The 16,210-nt window shown below is 40.8% G+C and overlaps 2 protein-coding genes across 3 annotated transcripts in view; one reads left to right on the forward strand and one right to left on the reverse strand.

Moving 5' to 3' along the window:
• Window positions 1-644: 644 nt before the first annotated feature.
• Window positions 645-3,488, reverse strand: Ada2a (Transcriptional adapter 2A). Of its 2 annotated transcripts, XM_076806818.1 has the most exons (3): window positions 3,234-3,400; window positions 913-1,093; window positions 645-840 (listed from the first exon to the last, which is right to left on the reverse strand). In XM_076806818.1, exons 1-3 carry the CDS (start codon window positions 3,295-3,297, stop codon window positions 666-668), a joined length of 420 nt encoding a protein of 139 aa, XP_076662933.1. In that variant the 5' UTR covers window positions 3,298-3,400; the 3' UTR covers window positions 645-665. The 2 variants fall into 2 exon arrangements, with proteins under 2 accessions (XP_076662933.1, XP_076662932.1); XM_076806817.1 differs by lacking the exons at window positions 645-840; window positions 913-1,093 and adding an exon at window positions 1,106-2,926 and having other exon boundaries at window positions 3,234-3,488.
• Window positions 3,489-3,496: 8 nt separating this feature from the next.
• The window catches only part of Nep2 (M13 family metallopeptidase neprilysin 2), a 56,373-nt gene continuing 43,659 nt past the window's right edge, over window positions 3,497-16,210 (forward strand). The window contains exon 1 of the mRNA XM_076806803.1: window positions 3,497-3,618. The gene's annotated coding sequence lies outside the window, so the exon portion shown is untranslated. The remainder of the gene's footprint in view (window positions 3,619-16,210) is intronic.

Consider the following 16,210-nt stretch of genomic DNA (forward strand, 5'->3'; position numbering starts at 1 on the left):
CACGCAATTACCAGCGAGACTGCGTTACCGAGAAATATCTCTTCTCTTTCTCAAATCGCTTCGCAATCGCTCAAAATAAATTTCTCCTCTCGAAAACTGCGAAACCTACCGCGTAAAGAACACACTCCCCAACTAATTGCAAAGATAAATCCGATGGAGGCGTTCATTATCACGTAGCGCTGCATTCCAAATCGCACAGCGTCGCCATTGATGCTTATCGCGCGTTTTATTTGCGCCAGCGAAAAACAAAAAGGAAACGGCCGAAGACGCTTTAAACGGTTGCCCGAGAACACGGCGCGCGGTGATAATGAGGGTCCATTCTCGCGTGTAGCCGAGTGTATGCAATTATCTGGCGGTAATGCGCGGTTGTCGCTAGGAAGAGTGGCCGTTTTCTCCCGAGTGCTCCCTTCGGCCCGTCGTCAAACGCCAAAACTATTTAACAGACCGCTGTTCTTTTCAACTTCAAGCGGAGGAAGAAAGTTCTCTAATTTCTACCTGGCTGTTGAATTTTCTTACGAAATTTCGGATCTTCATTCACCCTCGGCTAACAGAGACGAGTTTCACTAGCACTCGCGCGATAAGTGCAAGAAGGCAGAATTTTATTGTGATGTGCGTTATAGAATGATCACAGTGGAATACACAGGACCGAATATGAATATTTTTATTCAATATTGTAAAGATCGTTTGGTTTGTATATCGTCCAATATTGTTCTAAGTTCTTCGTCCTCCAGACGTCCCTCTAAACTAGGGATCAACGCTTTCGCTTCTTCTGGCGTTTCAGGACAGAGATTCGCGAGCGAAGCCAGCTCGAATTTGTGCAACTTCTTCTGCATAAGTAAACTGCAACAGAGAAATGTTTATAACCGTGGCTTCGTTTGTTGGCAATGCTTTTTAAATACGATGCATGCTTACTTCCTGACTGCCGCGATGGTCTCCTTGTTTTTGAACCGGCGGAATCGATTCGTGTACGTTAAACTCTTCATGAATACCTCGGAAAACTCTTGCTCCTCTTCGGCGGACTCGTTTTGCGCCTTTCTGTGCTCCAACAGCATCGACACTTCTGAGATTAACAATGTCTCTGCGTTCTCAAACTCTAAGCAGACAAATTATATACAAACATGGAGGATTTCTTAATCGACCCGTATCAAACTTCGATTAAGAGTATTTTATTATTTCCCCAAAATCGTCGCAAGATTTTTTCCTTCAGACGTTATTCGTTAAAGACTTCGAAATGTATTTTGTTTCCATGGTTTATCATAAAATACGTTTTATTATATCTTTAAAAATTGTACAAAGCGGAAGCGACATATTGTGTATATACACAAATTTCATTTATGTATTAAAATGTGCATAATTTGATTACTTATCACGCTATTTTTACACCATTCTATGTAACCATATTAGATACTATTTTCAGTCGATTTTCCTTAATTCGCTAAGCTTAGATGTAAATCTTAGTACGTAATATCACAATTCTGGCAGTGTTCGCAAAATATAAAGTGTTTATTAACAGTTTTAATGCTTCTACTGTGTTAACGAAATGGGTGTCATTGAGCCGGTTTGTTTATGTAGCCTTTCTCCGAAAGGAAGTCGTATATTTTGCGTGTTTTATTTACGTCGATCTTGAGCAGGACTCTAGCTTGCGCCAACCTGAGGCAACCGTTCTTTTTGTTCTCCCCTATCAAAAGTTGTTTGAAATCGAGATAATTCGTGGGTACTATACGCGTTACTGAACAAAGCTCCTTTTCAGCCGGGGTGAGCTTCTCATATCCTGGAAGGCCTTTAATTGTAAGTGGCGGCGCCGATTTCCGTTGCGAGATTGCATTCGACACAGAACTAGTGGAATTAATATTGCAACCAGGCAATATAGATTTCCAACTATATTCAGGATTATTCAAATATTGTTTCCTCTCCCTCTCATTTTCTTGCCTCAGTTTACTTAACTTTTGGAACATTATCACGCTGTGGAAGTGCTTTAGACCGTTACTGCGGAACTCGGAGAGTTTATTAAGATAGTTCTTAAGTTCTCCTGTCCTATGCAGACCTTCCATAAAATAGTCGAACTCGACACCCCCCATTAATTGCATGAAAATTAAAAGCCTCTCCGCAAGGGTCCTAGTGATCGTGCATTCGTATCTTTGTATCCAAGATATAGTTCTCCTAAACGCTATCAAACCATGGTCGCGTATGATTTTCCGCCTTCTCATGCGTTCTTTCAATCTGTTGTTGTACGCTTGCACTATAGCTATCTGCAAGGCCTTCCCTAACCCAACCTTATCGTCGCTCGAGTCGAACTCGTCGTAGTTCAAGTCAGAAATTAATAACTCCGCGTGATTGTCGAAATTCACTTCGAAATCTGATCGGGCTGGATTGTACCCAGCTAGAAGCTTGCAATTCAGAGTATTGGACGTGAACCGCGGAGGCTCTTCCAAGTCTTGTAATTTATACAAGTAGGGGACAGGCTCGCAGCTAAATAAACTCGCTCTAGTTTCTTTGATCCTCGGTAAACCCGGTAAAGCTTGATCGTCTATGTAATATTGGAGATAATGATTTTTACATTCCTCCGCTGACTTCCCTTGCATTCTCTTCCCCATATCTACCCAATTACCGAAGCCGCACTCCTGCAAGACATCGAGAAACTCTAATTCTTGCTTCGCCGTCCACCCACTGCCATTGATCAAAGGGAACTCGTTCTTTATGATAATATAGTCGTGATCGTTTCTGTGATCACCGATTTCCGACCCGCTGGAGAAACAACAGGGGCACAGCTCTGTGTTACTACACACGGCGCAACGAATGTACGGCTCCGTCAAAGCAGATTTGCATACGCGGCATGTTGGGTCTGAAGTAATGATTTCATCATTCACGACTGACACGTCGAGCTCTATATCGTGATCGAGCATTTCCATTCTACTCGATGAGCAGTCTGAAAGAGGAAAATCGTTACTTTAGGCCATGCCGCAGAATCAAATATGGTTCCTAACACGTTACGTCTTCGTTGCGAATTCATGCGAAAATAATGCGAAACGTACTTCTCTCAAATTTCCATAATAAACAACGATAATTTGGACAAAGGAAGCAGACGCTTTATGTTACCATACTTCGTTATTGCGTTGATCAGGTACGGATTAAACGCGAATTCTTACCGAAGAACCGTTGACAAACGTCACGAGATTGAGGTTACTCAAAGTCAGTGGCTCCTGTCTGTTTCTACGTAGCCGAAAGGAACGTACCTTTGGGAAACTGCAGGTCAGCTGCGTCCTCCTCTGTCATATCCGTCAAATTCGGATTCGCCATGTTTATATTTAATTTACTACAACGCTTGCTGGAAAACCGCTGCCTATTCTTCAATGTTTACTATTAACGAACGAGCATGCTTGTCCTAACGGAAGTAATTTGAAACAGGCACACCAGGTGTCAGTAGGAGGAACATAGTTGCATGTCGGTAATCCTTTCAGTTCTCTGCATTGTGGTGCCACTGTTTGAAAGGTGAAGATGTTATCGTCCATCCATAGTCTGTAAAAAGTAATTCAGTTTCTTCTGATATTTAATAATTATGGTTATGTGCGAGGGAGACTGGCTGCTGGATTAATTGGATTGCAATATCAGCGATATCGTGTAAGTTAAACAGTTCTGAGTAGCCCTCTAATGTTTTACTGACCGAAGAAACGAAACTGCGGAAATTTAAATGACTTTCGAATGCGTTAGGCGGGCTTAAACCTTATCGAACCTTGATAATCACGGTAGGCTTAGAGACACAACCGGAATATTTAAAGTCGTGAAGGTCAGGAATAAATTCATTCTATGTACTATCCGCATACAGAATCGAATTGAATTTGACATCGAAATAATTAAGATGCGTAGTAGCGCGTGTTTTAAAATCGTACATGGCGGCCGCGCGTACTTGCCATCGCTCTGGAAATTATCTACCACTGTTGCTTACGTATAAGGCCTTATAAGATGCAGTTTATATAAGTAAAATACGTTTATACTCAATGTGGAGATATTTGAAATTCAATTTCTGATGTAGGAGGTAGAATTTGTGGGTGCTTCACATGTTTTCAGAATTGACTTCCTCGAAAACAAAACCTTTTTTTTATATTTATTTTCGCACAAGGATTCATTTCATCCAACACTTATACCGCATTCACTACTATCTTCTGTAAATTTTTTTATCAAGCGCACGCATATTCTATGTTTTTTTAGAATTGATTTCCTCGAAAACAAAACTTTTTTTTTATTTATTTCTGCACAAGGATTCATTTCATCCAACAGTCATACCGTATTCACAATTATTTTCTGTAATTTTTTTTATCAAGTGCACGCATACTCTATGTTTTTTTAGAATTGATTTCCTCGAAAACAAAACTTTTTTTTTATTTATTTCTGCACAAGGATTCATTTCACCCAACAGTCATACCGTATTCACAATTATCTTCTGTAATTTTTTTTATCAAGTGCACGCATACTCTACATTTTTTTAGAATTGATTTCCTCGAAAACAAAACTTTTTTTTTTGTTCATTTCTGCACAAGAATTCATTTCATCCAACAGTCATACCGTATTCACAATTATCTTCTGTAATTTTTTTTATCAAGTGCACGCATACTCTACGTTTTTTCAAAATTGATATTCTCGAAAACGAAATCTGATGTGAAAAAATTGAATTCCTCATTTTCACTATCGTTATAATTATATCACTTATTACGAAACACTTTTAAGTTCCATTTTAAGTGAGAGCCACTGCATGTGTGTGGATAAATATACTGTTCTCGAGCCATGCAAACGTAACAAACCACGAAACAGTACACCTTCATGCCGAAGTAACTTGATACGTACCTATGCATTTAAGAGTGCGCTCTAAGTATAACCGTTTCCGGGAAAATCTTATTCTACGTAACAGTGATCCATGTAGTTGCTACTAAATTATGTGTATAGTCATATCATTCTGATAAAAAGACAATGGTGCTGCAGTTGTCTACGTTTCGTCTTCAACTGACTCATTGTACATGCAGAGCTAAGCACGTCTTCTTCTTAACTGCTCCAGTTTCATTGTGAAATTATACGAAATGCATTACATTTGTAAATTTTGCCTCAGAATTGAATTCGTTAAGAAGTTTGTAACTTGAAAATGTAAAGCATGTAGAAACTTTGAATTACAATAAGACTAAGTGGGTGTTTGAACAGCTTTCAAGTTTGTTCTAATCAGCGACAATTTCTTTTCTACGTAATGAATGAAATAAAGATGTTTAAAATAGTAAAGAAATGTTATTGCAAGGTGGTACACTCACGCGTGCATTTTTCCAAAAAACTTTGGAAAAGCATTGTTTTTTTAGGCGTTTCAAATGTGTTTTGCTGTTGGGAACGCGACTTAACGTGAGGGGAAGTATTAAACAAAGGATTTGGGTGTGCAAACAAGTTCACCTACGTTATCTTTAACGGAACAAGTGACGTGTGCGTACATGTATACACAGTGTAAGAGGTATTCGCACGTTGAACTCGCTATGGAGTCGTGCGATTTACCAAAGTTAAATTGTAAATAAAATAGTAGTGGCTGCGTAAAAGTGGCGTTTAAAGACTCTACATAGTTTGACTCGACCACATTTCTCGTGGAACTAAATCCACTTCTCAAACTTTTTGATTTTCCAGAAATTTAAGTTGCTCCAAATAATTAGGGCATCTCCCACCTCAGTACTCTATAGTCTTAACGTGAATATGAAGTCATTGAATCCCCCTCCGCATCTTTGTGCCCATTATGGGGACTAGGCAGTCGAAAAATTCGAGATTTTCATAAAAAAAATTAAGAAGTTACCGGATTTTTTTATGAAAATCTCGAATTTTTACGGACCCTATAAGAGGTTTGCCCCGAAATGGCACATGTTTTACACATCCTGTAATTTTTTCCAAGTCGATCTGCATCTCAATTCGTTTGCAATCAGAAAAAAATGAAGAGAAAAGAATATTCAAGAAAAACGCGTTTAAAGTTTCTGGGCAAAGGCGACGCTACAGGTTGCCGCTTGACGTTTTTAGCTGCCAAATCAACAATTTTGCGAATTTTACTATAAACCAAGCGGCATTTTATTCAGAAAAGATAGTACTTTCGGAAAAAATCTACTTTTCGCCTAGTCCCATTAAGAAAACTCAAAACGACCTTAAACTCTTAAGGGGGCAGCTCTATTTAGGACGCTAGGAACAAGATGATTCTTGTGAATTTTTTTCTAAGAAACTGTTAAGCGGATCTTTTCCAAACTTTCAGGTTATTTTAGTTCACATCCAAACAATAAAACTGAATTTTTTCGTTACAAAGTGTTCGCTAGAAATGGATATATATGAACACTTGGGACTCGCGCGCCGGAGTTGCTTTGCGATTATGTTGGAGGCCCCAATTCTTCCCTGAAATAAAGAACCAAGGATTTTCTTATTTCTCGTATAATTACATCGTCGATAGACCTAAAACTTTGATAAATAAATTAAATTGAACAACTGTTTTTCCATAAATAGTACGAAATATCTTAAGGCAGAATCGTAACTTTTTCCCACCAATTTGCCAACTTTTAACTTTTTTTTTTCGTTTGTTAGGTTCATCGACAATGTAATTATACTAGAAATAAAAAAAATCCTTGATTTTTTATTTCAGGAAAAAATTATAGCCACCAACATAATCGCAAATTTACAATTCTGACGCACGAGACCCTACGAACGTGTTCATACATCTCCATTTCTACCGAACACTTTGTAACGAAAAAAATAATTTTTATTGTTTGAATGTGAACTAAAATACCCTGAAAGTTTGGAAAAGATCCGCTTAACACTTTCTTAGAAAAAAAATCCCAAGTATCACTTTATTCCTATCGTCTTAAATAGGACTCCCCTCTAAAAACAATAAAACATATAAAGAATTAATGCCGAGCCCTCGATGCGCCCTATTCAAACAGAAAAAATTCCTCCTTACGTCTGTTTAACTATCGATAAGTAAGGAATAATTTGAAACGTTACGCCACGGTGACTCACCCCGTATATTTACCGTAACTGTTCAATATTTCCCTATTTGTGTTACGCAATACTGACACAAAGACAGAAAAGACCATTATCTGCCCGTTTACGGCCGGGACAGCCGATTTGCGTTACGATCATTGAACAGACACTCAACCCTGGCCTTCGTCCTTCCCGCGACAGGGACTTCGCCGTAGAAAATAATTCCTTCTCCAGTCCCTGGGCCAGTAATACGCCAAAAAATTCATGATGCACGCTTATTGCGGTCCGCTGGCACGAACACCCGGTTTCGTTAAATATTTCACGAGCCCGCCCCGCAGCTAAATCGTTAAGGTTTATCTTTTCCCAGTGTCCCGCCGCCATAACGCGGACGAGTTTCCAATGCTTAAAAGAATTTGCATTTTCCCGCCTGAAACGGCCCGTAAATCGTCCCCGAGCTCCGTGACTCGGCGCGAATTCCACAGCGTTTACACGCGGGCGCAATTTCACGCGCCGGAACGTGACGCTGCGCCGTATCTCGCGGGCGCAGTGGTCCGCGGGAAAAATACGGAGCTACGTATAAAAGCTTATTCGGTTAATCGACTCTTTACACGGGCGTGCAGCCACGCGGACATAGTCATTTCCCTAGACCGTCATTTATCAACCACCTTAGATTAATTTATCGAACGCCTCGCCCCGGAGTCGAGAAGCTGGGCGTGATTCAACGGAGAGGAACGTCGTCGACCCGTGCACGTGTCGAGGCTCCCGATCGTTCTTTTGTCGAAAAAGAGAAAAGACCTGGCGCGCCGGGTAGCGGAAAAATTCGCCTCGCCTTTCTGCCTATGCATTGCCAGGCGATTTCAGCGAGACACGCGTCAGGGAGTATCGATCGTTTCCAGCGATGCTCGCTCGTTTCGCGAATCAACGATAAAGGGAACTCGTTGGACGTGAAGTCGCACAGGGTAACGCGAGACAATGGAAGATCGTTCGGTCTCGTTTCTTCGTCGCCTGACAAAAGTCCCCAAACGGTCGCGTGGCCGCCATGGTGCGAAGCGAAAGGAGCATCGCCGTGAACGGACGACACCGTAGTTAAGTCGCGAGCGTAATTCAGGACGAGTCTTATCGGCGCGACGACACCTGGCGAATCCATCCCGACGCCTAGAACAAAGCTTGCGCGTCGAGTTGCTCGCGGGCAATCCGCTTCAAGCCCGCGACCGGAGGTGACTTCCTAGGGCCCAGAGAGACAATGACCACCGAGGAGCCAGACTTCTCGAACACGAGAACCCTGCACTTCCACGACCTTGAACCAGAAGACAATGCGAGGGACGAGAGCGTACGATCGACGCGGGGGAGCATGTTCGACAACGTCTACAAGATGACCACTGTTGATGGGTAAAGTTGGTTGAGTGGACGCGAATGTGATGGCTTGATAAATCAAAATTATGCTTGGTGGTAGAGTTGTAGCGTAGAGGAAACGTGGAGGAAGGGTGTCGTGAATCTCTTCTAAGATCGGGACGAGTTCTTGTATGCTGGGCCCGATCTAGGGGGGCCCAATGGGGGTTAATTCGTAATTTATGAATATCAGATTTTATTACGAAACGTAAGGCTTTTGTCCTGCAACAAGTACCTACAAAAAATTTCACTCACTGTCGAAAATTATATTTCAAAGTAATTTGTATTTATAGAGCGACGGAAGAGCTAGATCGGGCCAGGTTTCTATGGAGCTTTTTAGGAAATCTGTGCGCTGGAATGTTTACTAGCAAGGGTGTCTTATTTCCTCGTATGGCACATAGAAATAGAGTAACGCACTGTCTTGAATGTGTACAGGTCTGTTACTAGCAGGTGATTTACATATATGTGTGAATTGTAATATCTGCGGATGGAATGTCTGCTACTTCAACCTTCCTGGTAGGTCGATCTCAAATCTTTATGAAACTTGCCATCGTTGCGATGGGAACAGAAACAAATGATATTGAAGAGTCTCGTCATGTTTGTTCTAAAATCTAGAGCAGCGTTTCCCAACTATCAAGGGCGGATCCAGAGGGGGGCGATAGGGGCGATCGCCCTCCCACAAGAGTAATAAAATAGAAAAATATTATGACATTGTATACAATTCGGTATAATTAAATAATGTGAATTTAATTATTTAGGTTATAGTATCAGACAGAGATATTAAACTATAAATTACAAGCGAATTTTAAATCTTGTAAAAGAAGGTTCAAAAATGTACTTAGGTAGTTTGACATATTTCGCCCCCTCCAAGAAAGGCTCCTGAATCCCCCACTGCCAACTATATTTTGCCACGGATCCCTTCCGAACTCGCTAGAATTTGGCGGGACCCACAAGCTCAACGTTATAAAGTCGAAATAAATCAAATAACTTTTCGTGGGACCCCAGTTGGGAAACGCTGATCTAGAGTAATCCTGACTAAACGACGAAATCATTCAATTTCCTTGCTTGAAGCGTAATTAACCGTTAAGAATCATAGAACATTTTCCAAGCAGAGCCTCCAAGAAACATAGCCCTTTGGCTTCCCTATCCACACCGGTGTTTTCCACCATTAAAGCGCGGTCACCTAACGTATCTCCGTAGGAAACGAAGTCAAGAAACCGAGCAATCACAATCGTACGTAAATAAAACACCAGACAGCGTTGACTAACGATGGAAAATATGTTATTTATTGTTCCGCGTGGTTCCCGTTATTTTTATGCGCAGCCAGGCACACGCGATACAAAACAGTTTCGCCCGTTTCTGGCGAAGCTATAGGAACAATAAGTACTTTCCATTCCTCTTCTCCGTTCCCAAGAAAACTCGCGGTTATAATCTCTCCTCGCCGAGCACAGCATTTACATTAGCGCGATACTTTTAAAAATAGATCGGTTAGGGATTCTGATTTGCGGGGCAAACAAAGTTATTAAAGGATTCGTCATCTACGGGGTCTTGTTTATGGCAACGCTGATGGTCCCCATTAGTAGCCGCGCCGAGTTCTCCCGTGTTTCGTTGATTCGAACCGAGACGAGAGTGGGCCACGGACATGTGATTATCGATGGGAATAAATTCCCCTGGGAGGTTTACCAAAAATAATCGCGCGTAGAAGACCGTAGAGGCGGCCGTGAATCCCGGAGCAACTTTAGGCGCGACGGGATCTTAGATTTATCTCCCTGCGCCTCTTATTCTCCTCCGATCGGTGAAAGGAGAGATAAAAACGAACGAGAGATTCCTCTCGAAGAGGTTATCGGACCTTTTACCGCTCATTTGTGACTCCAATTTACCTCATTAGCATCGCCGCCGGCATTTCTACATAACGGAACACGCGCTGTATTGAAGCAGCGAGTGCGCTCGGACAAGTACGGGGCAGCTTACGCTTTACACGCGATGCGTTTCATTACAACAGCCGGTTGATGCCTCCGACGAGTGGAGATAAAAATGTAACTGAAATTGGTCAACTTGTTCCTTTTGGCGCCAGGGTGATTGTAGGAACGCGGAAGTGAGTCGAGCATCCTTGTGAAACGAGCAAAAGAAAACTGGTGCTTGTTACGGGCGTGGTAGAATGTGTTTAATCCTGTAATGAAATTCATGAGTTAATATCGCGGCGGCAGTATCCTTTTTGTGCTTTAAACTGATGCCAATTTGTAGGATAGTAAATAATATTATACGTAGGTACCTACCTATATTGTTTTCATTTGGTAAGCACTGGATTAAGGGAGTGGAACAACTATTGTTTGTTTATGTATGTACTGGCTTTTCTTTTCTTTTACATTGTTTATTAGCTAACTTTTTAACTGTTATTGTATACTAACGGGTCTTTACCCGAGGAAATAAATAATAATAATAGTAATAACTCTTCAAATGTTTATGGATCGATGTAGTTTCCTGAATTTCTTACGTTTTCTTATAAGGGGAGGAGGGACAGGAGTCAGGTAGCGTCTTACGTAATATTTTTTAACCTAATTTTCAAGAAATACAAATTCTATCATTATTGCTCCAGAAAAGTAGTTTCAGCTTAAATTTCCCGAGGCCGAGTTAAGTGAATTATATAAACTTTTAAAAGAATTTGAATAACTGAAAAGATTAAATGTAAAAAATATTACCTAAAGAGGGAGGTGGAATATCAAATGTTACATATGTTTATATTGGGGGAGGGAGGCGAGTAAGAATTTGCTAAAATTACCCTTACGTAATTTAAGGACGGTCCCTTGTGGCTGAAAATGCTACGACCTCTGTTTGACACAATTCTTCTTTTCCTTATTAAAAATGGGACGAGAATGACATTATATCTCAATTGACAGGTAATCGAGTTAGAGTTTGTACGAACTCCGATCTTGAAACGGAAAGCCGGATGAATAACAAATTTCGAAATTATTACTCCTAATCAACAGTCAACGACCAAACGTTTTATTGACCTGGCTGCCAAAGGTAGCACAAGATCAATTATATACACTTTCGTTTTCCTTCTTCCTACACACGCGACAATCTTCTGCTTCTTCCTCGTAGAATGATCAGAACGGACGTTCAAGTGAAGTAAATCACTCGCTCCACGCGAATTTAAATCAACCACTGCGAAAAGAAAAAACGCTTCCACGAACCTCGATAGATTTTCGCGCGTGCGATCTATCATGGCCCTGTGCAGCACGTTCCAGGTGCAAATTCACCACATTGATAATTCGGATTACAAATACAGGGTGGTTCAAAAGAAAGGTTACAAAACTTTAGGGATCGTAATGAGTAAAAGGCTCCAAACGAGTAAAAAATTTTAACAAATATGTATCCTAATAGTAATACTTACCAAGCTACGTAAGATATGCATTACCTTTACACCAGGTGCTTTATAGCAGGGTTGAGCAACTTGTTCGCTGCCGCGGGCCGCACAGTCCCCACTACCAGTCAGCCGGTTCCCCCACCATCAGCAGATTAGCCGCCACTCCGTGTCCCTTCCTTTTACTCCTACAAGTGCGGTCATATATAGATACGGCGTACACTGTAGGAGTTAAAAGAGTATGGTGGGGGTCGTTCTCCTGCGGCCCAACAGAGTAGGCAAGTGGGGGAACGGGCCGCATGCGGCCCATGGGCCGCGGGTTGCCAAGCCCTGCTTTATATTATTTCCTCCCAATTCGATTCAAATTTCATCTCTTCGTTGTAAACAAATGCAAATGCAAATAGTATTTGGCATACCCCAGTAAGGATTAGATAGTTCCAAGTTACACAGTCTTATAAACTGTACAAAATTTCTACCTCTTTTTCTGAATCACCCTGTATACATCGTTCGCAAATAAGACGTCCCTTTCTTCCATCGTGTGCCTACACAATTTTCACGCATAAATGATTACTTTCTGAGAGCGTGCACATACATTGTTCACACCTGCGGTGTTAAAGTTTCACAGCGACGCGATAACGCACTACTTCTAACACAAAAATACCCGACGGTGGCCAGGTTGGTTTAGAGATCGACCCAGGGATCTTCGTGGGGCACCGTGCTCGCCGAATCCGAGCCGAATCTATGGTCCGATTGCTTCGTAAACATCTTTCGGTGATTAAATGGCTACCGCGTAGCCGTTACGCGCGATTATTTGGGACACTGTCATTCCATACGAATGAATATTCATCGCGCAGTCAACCGTGGAGGCAGTTCGCCGGATTCACCGTGAATCCTGTTCGTGCACAACGAAATTACGTGGTTCCGTACGCAAATTACGATTTACGTAAGCGACGCGGTCGACACTGAAGGCAACTCGCCGAAACGCCACTCTTCTGTATAGAAGAATCACTTCGGTCCAAGTTTATCAGATTTGAATTGTGTGAATTTTTAGAATCGAAGGTGTAGGGGGGATAGTGTTATGTTAATGAAATTGGTGTTCTTCGGGGTTGTAATTGGGAAACCTAATACATGGCAATTGCGGCAATACAAGGATAATGGTGCATTAAAAGTTATCGACTGTTTTCAAACGATTTTATTCAGCTTCGATCCTCTTTTTGTATGTTTGTATGTTTGCATGTTTGGTTCAAATCTGGCAACTCACATTTAAACAACTTCCAACTATCCAATTGTCTTGAAACTTTGCTGGCGTGCGTAGTTTGAATGACAATACAATCTTTAAAAAGAAAATTAACCACGAGGGGGTGAAAAAATTACCCAGTCATCAATAAATGTAACCCATATCCCCGAATGCAAACGAATTGAAATCAGCCTATAACCACAAGTCAAATCAATTCAATCGACATGAAATCAGCATATAACCACAAATCAAAACTTAGACACTAAAACGTAAATAATAAAAAAAATATGTAAAAAAATTTTGTGTTAAACGATTTTATTTAAAACGCACTAAAAATTAGAAAACAATCCATTTCTTGTACCCAATTTCGATGGTGTTTTTCACTTTAAATAAAATCGTGGAGCAGGATATATCATAATAGAATATGCATCAATTTAATACAGAACCAAGCGTCGAAATGAATTTCTTGTGAGATATCCTGCTCCACGATTTTATTTAAAGTGAAAAACACCATCGAAATTGGGTAGAAGAAATGGATTGTTTTTTTAATTTTTAGTGCATTTTAAGTAAAATCGTTTAACATAATTTTTTTTTACATATTTTTTATGTAACTAATGTCGTCTGAAAGAAATGGAAGCTTGTTCTGGAATACGTCACAGAAGCAATAAGATTAATTGCAATAATGGTTTGCAGTTTATGACGCTTTAAAGTAGTGTTTGTTGCAGTGGTTCTTATTTGTGAATGGTAATTTTGTTAGGTAGTCCCTACATGATAATATTCACAATTCTTATTTCTTTAGTTTTTGAACGTAATATAAATTGTCTGAAAATTTGGAGGTTCAGTCAAGATCAGAAGAGAAAGCCTATTCTTCGGGCGAGAAATGTTTCTTGTGTATATAAAAGTAATGTTTAAAGAGATTTAACTGCTGCGTTTACATAGAATACTACGCATGACGTAATGCTACGTCTACTCCTTTTGTATGACTGTAATAATTAAACTTTCGCAACGAATTAACTCCTCTTCCTTAGTTGAAATTAAACTCTCTCGTAGACAGCTAATTACTTGGATAACGAGTACCTCTAATTATCGTCTAGATGGCTTTGATTGCCAAGTGAAATTGCTTGCTTTTTATTAATTATATGTAGAATAGAGTAGGCTCACTAGACAGTTGGAAATCGTGAAACAATTCGTTCTTTTTATGCGTGGGTTTGAATAGAAATAAAGTATTGTTTCGAGTGAAATCCCACGGAGGATATCGATGCTGAGTGTTCGTGAAAATCGTGGAATTACTTTCACTATCGCGAGGTTGCAGGCAAACATTTTTCTGTGTTCATTGAGCTGGCTTGAAAGAGCAGTAGCAAAATTTCATTAATGAATCCTTTAATTTCATTTTAAATTTACAGAGGAAAAATACGATTCCACGTGGATTGTCACAAAGAATATATTTATTTTTAAGCAAACCCTATAAGAAAATCTCCAAATCCCCTTCTATCCTTTACACCAAAATTCCACCTTATACCTACTCTTTATCCATAATCAATTTACCACGGTATCGTTATCCCAGAATAATTTACTAACAAGGGGAGAACACCATGTGGTAGACACCGAGTTTGATGAGCCTTGGCAGGATGGATCTATGTCGAAAATAACTAAATAAGTGTCCGAGCGTTTCTGCCAATGGGCCTTAATAATAAAGATATTTACATGGAAATTATTAAAAATTTCATAGTGACCGTGGAGTTTTAGTGGGTAGAAATCCCACACTACCCTGGCGCCCGCGGGAGATTCCCTTCTGGAAGCGTCGGGGTGCCTTTTGAAAATGTCTCCACGTTAAAAAAAAATTTATAAATTTTTTTATAAATTATTTTTTATAAATTTTTTTTTTAACTTAGGGAAATCTTCAAAGGCACCCCGACTCCTTCAAAGGGGAATCCCCCGGGGGCGCCAGGGTAGTGTGGGATTTTTACCCATTAAAACACCACGGCCACTATGAAATATTTAATAATTTCCATGTAAATATCTATATTATTATTAAGCCCCATTGGCAGAGCTCCCCTTGTAAGAATTAGAGATCCGATCATTAGCAACTTGACACGACAAAAGGAACGAATGCAACTCCGTCGTATAATCCTATAAAATTCAACATGCTTCCTGGAAAACTTCTCTCTTATAAATGAAAATGGCCTTAAAATTGTCTGTTATTATTATTCATGGCTTTATCGTGTCACGTCCACGCAAAGGTTGGCTTTCCACAGAACATCTTATGCATCATTCAGCAGGAATCTGTCCCATCGCAGATCAGATATGGCCGCTCCTTCAGCGGCTGTACCTCTTTTTCTTTTTCTCGTTGAACTCGTCAACCGACTTCATTTGTCACCGAAAAGCACCCGCAATATTTCGTCCGATCAACGACGCACCCGTCAAGGAGAAATGGCAGGCTTTTCTTGGAAGCCCGACTAAAATGCGGCTGTATCTCATTTTCGTCGAGGCCATCGTGGAAATGTAGGCAACGATACGTCGCGTTCGTTAGTTCCCCAGCCAATAAAATTTCGATCCCTCGTCGATTCTGCATGCGGCTGACGTCGAAAGGATAGATTTAAAATTAGTTCCGCCGTGGTTCAGAGAATATCGGGAAATCCCCTTTTACCGCCGGCATGCAATTACGCGTGATATCGGGATTCGGCGAACCCACAAAAATCTATTCCCTCCTCCAGCGCGGAGCGGTAACATCCAACGTCACCATCGACATCTCCATTGCCCCGCAATTTCCCAATAAATTGTATTGACGCGTGCACGCGCGCATTTCATTACAGTCGCCTCGATTCGATTGCCTCCAATTGGCTTTGTGAAACATGGCGCGGAGTAATTCGAATTTCCCCAAGCTCCGGCCGGCTGGACGCGATCTTGATCTTCATGCTCTTGAGATACGTAATAAAATTTCTGGTCTAACGAAGCGCCATGGTGAGCATCACACATCTGCAACAAGGTATGCACGTGGATGCCCTTTGATCACTATGATTACGATCGGGCAGACACGTTATGTTGTAACCATTACTTGGAGGCCTAGATAGATGAGAGTAGACCTTAGATCGTTCCTCGTTGCTGCTGGACGGAACAGATTGAGGATAATTAGCTTCTCGTCCACTGCTGGATGTTGATGGGCTTAGGTATCGTTTAGTAGGTTTAAAGTATCTATCGTTAGTAGACAGACTGAAGTTTAATTTATTTCAAATGTTTGCTACTGT

Source organism: Andrena cerasifolii, chromosome 2, assembly GCF_050908995.1.
Source record: "Andrena cerasifolii isolate SP2316 chromosome 2, iyAndCera1_principal, whole genome shotgun sequence".
NCBI lineage: Eukaryota > Metazoa > Arthropoda > Insecta > Hymenoptera > Andrenidae > Andrena > Andrena cerasifolii.